This window comes from Habropoda laboriosa, unplaced genomic scaffold, assembly GCF_001263275.1.
Source record: "Habropoda laboriosa isolate 0110345459 unplaced genomic scaffold, ASM126327v1 scaffold212, whole genome shotgun sequence".
Lineage (NCBI taxonomy): Eukaryota > Metazoa > Arthropoda > Insecta > Hymenoptera > Apidae > Habropoda > Habropoda laboriosa.
The window spans coordinates 1,602,003-1,602,877 of NW_017100509.1; the positions used below are offsets into that span (position 1 = coordinate 1,602,003).

Consider the following 875-nt stretch of genomic DNA (forward strand, 5'->3'; position numbering starts at 1 on the left):
TAAGATAAAATAAATTGTAAATAAATTTATATAAAAATTTTGTTTTAGCAATCAATTTAGATACGTTGTTCATTTAGAAGCAATCAATTGCTTACTTGTACTACTTTCTGTGCAACTATTTTCACAAACTGCAGCTGAATACAGTTGCATTTACAGAATTGCAATGCATTCACAGTCTAGTGAACATGCACCAGCAATGGTCTGTACCTTATTGCACAATTTTGTGCAGCAAGAACATGCTCCTCCAGGTTTACTTGCACAGCAACCAGGAGGAAGTATTGTTTTCAGCATAGCTGGTATGTTTAATAATACAATATATTATGTACAGTAAAATTCCGATAATCTGGTATCCGATGTTTTGGAACATCCGACACGACCGTGTCCTACGTATGTCATTCGTCTATGCCAGTAGTTAGTTAAGGGTGCTTTCAAAACTGATTACTGTTATGATTAGTCCGATTTATGTCGTGTTTGGACTCATTTTGATTGGAAGAACGTTATTGTTATTTTTACTGTATTACACAGATATTATCAGAATTCTATTGTATCAAAGAAAAATATGAAATGTTGTAAAATAGTTAATATAATTTATAAATTTGTTATTTTGTTCATAGAAAGAATAATTTATATTAATTTTTTGTATTTAATCATTTCAGCTGGATTATGGAATGTAATTACAATGGGCATGGGTAGTAGTTTAAAAAATGTACAAGTTACAAGTAATGGTACTTCTGAAGAGGAAGAACGAAAACGTGATACAGAAACACCTCTTGCTAGTCAATCATTATTACTGCTATTGGTTTTAACAAATCATTGTACTGCAATTCAAAATCCTTATAGAAATGCACTTTTTACATTTGTTGATATGCAAGGCT

General features: G+C 31.0%; 1 protein-coding gene across 1 annotated transcript in view; it reads left to right on the forward strand.

Moving 5' to 3' along the window:
• The window catches only part of LOC108576235 (dymeclin), a 3,645-nt gene that overhangs the window by 815 nt on the left and 1,955 nt on the right, over nt 1-875 (forward strand). The window contains exons 3-4 of the mRNA XM_017939193.1: nt 49-296; nt 657-872. Coding sequence (XP_017794682.1) covers nt 49-296; nt 657-872 — 464 coding nt within the window. The remainder of the gene's footprint in view (nt 1-48; nt 297-656; nt 873-875) is intronic.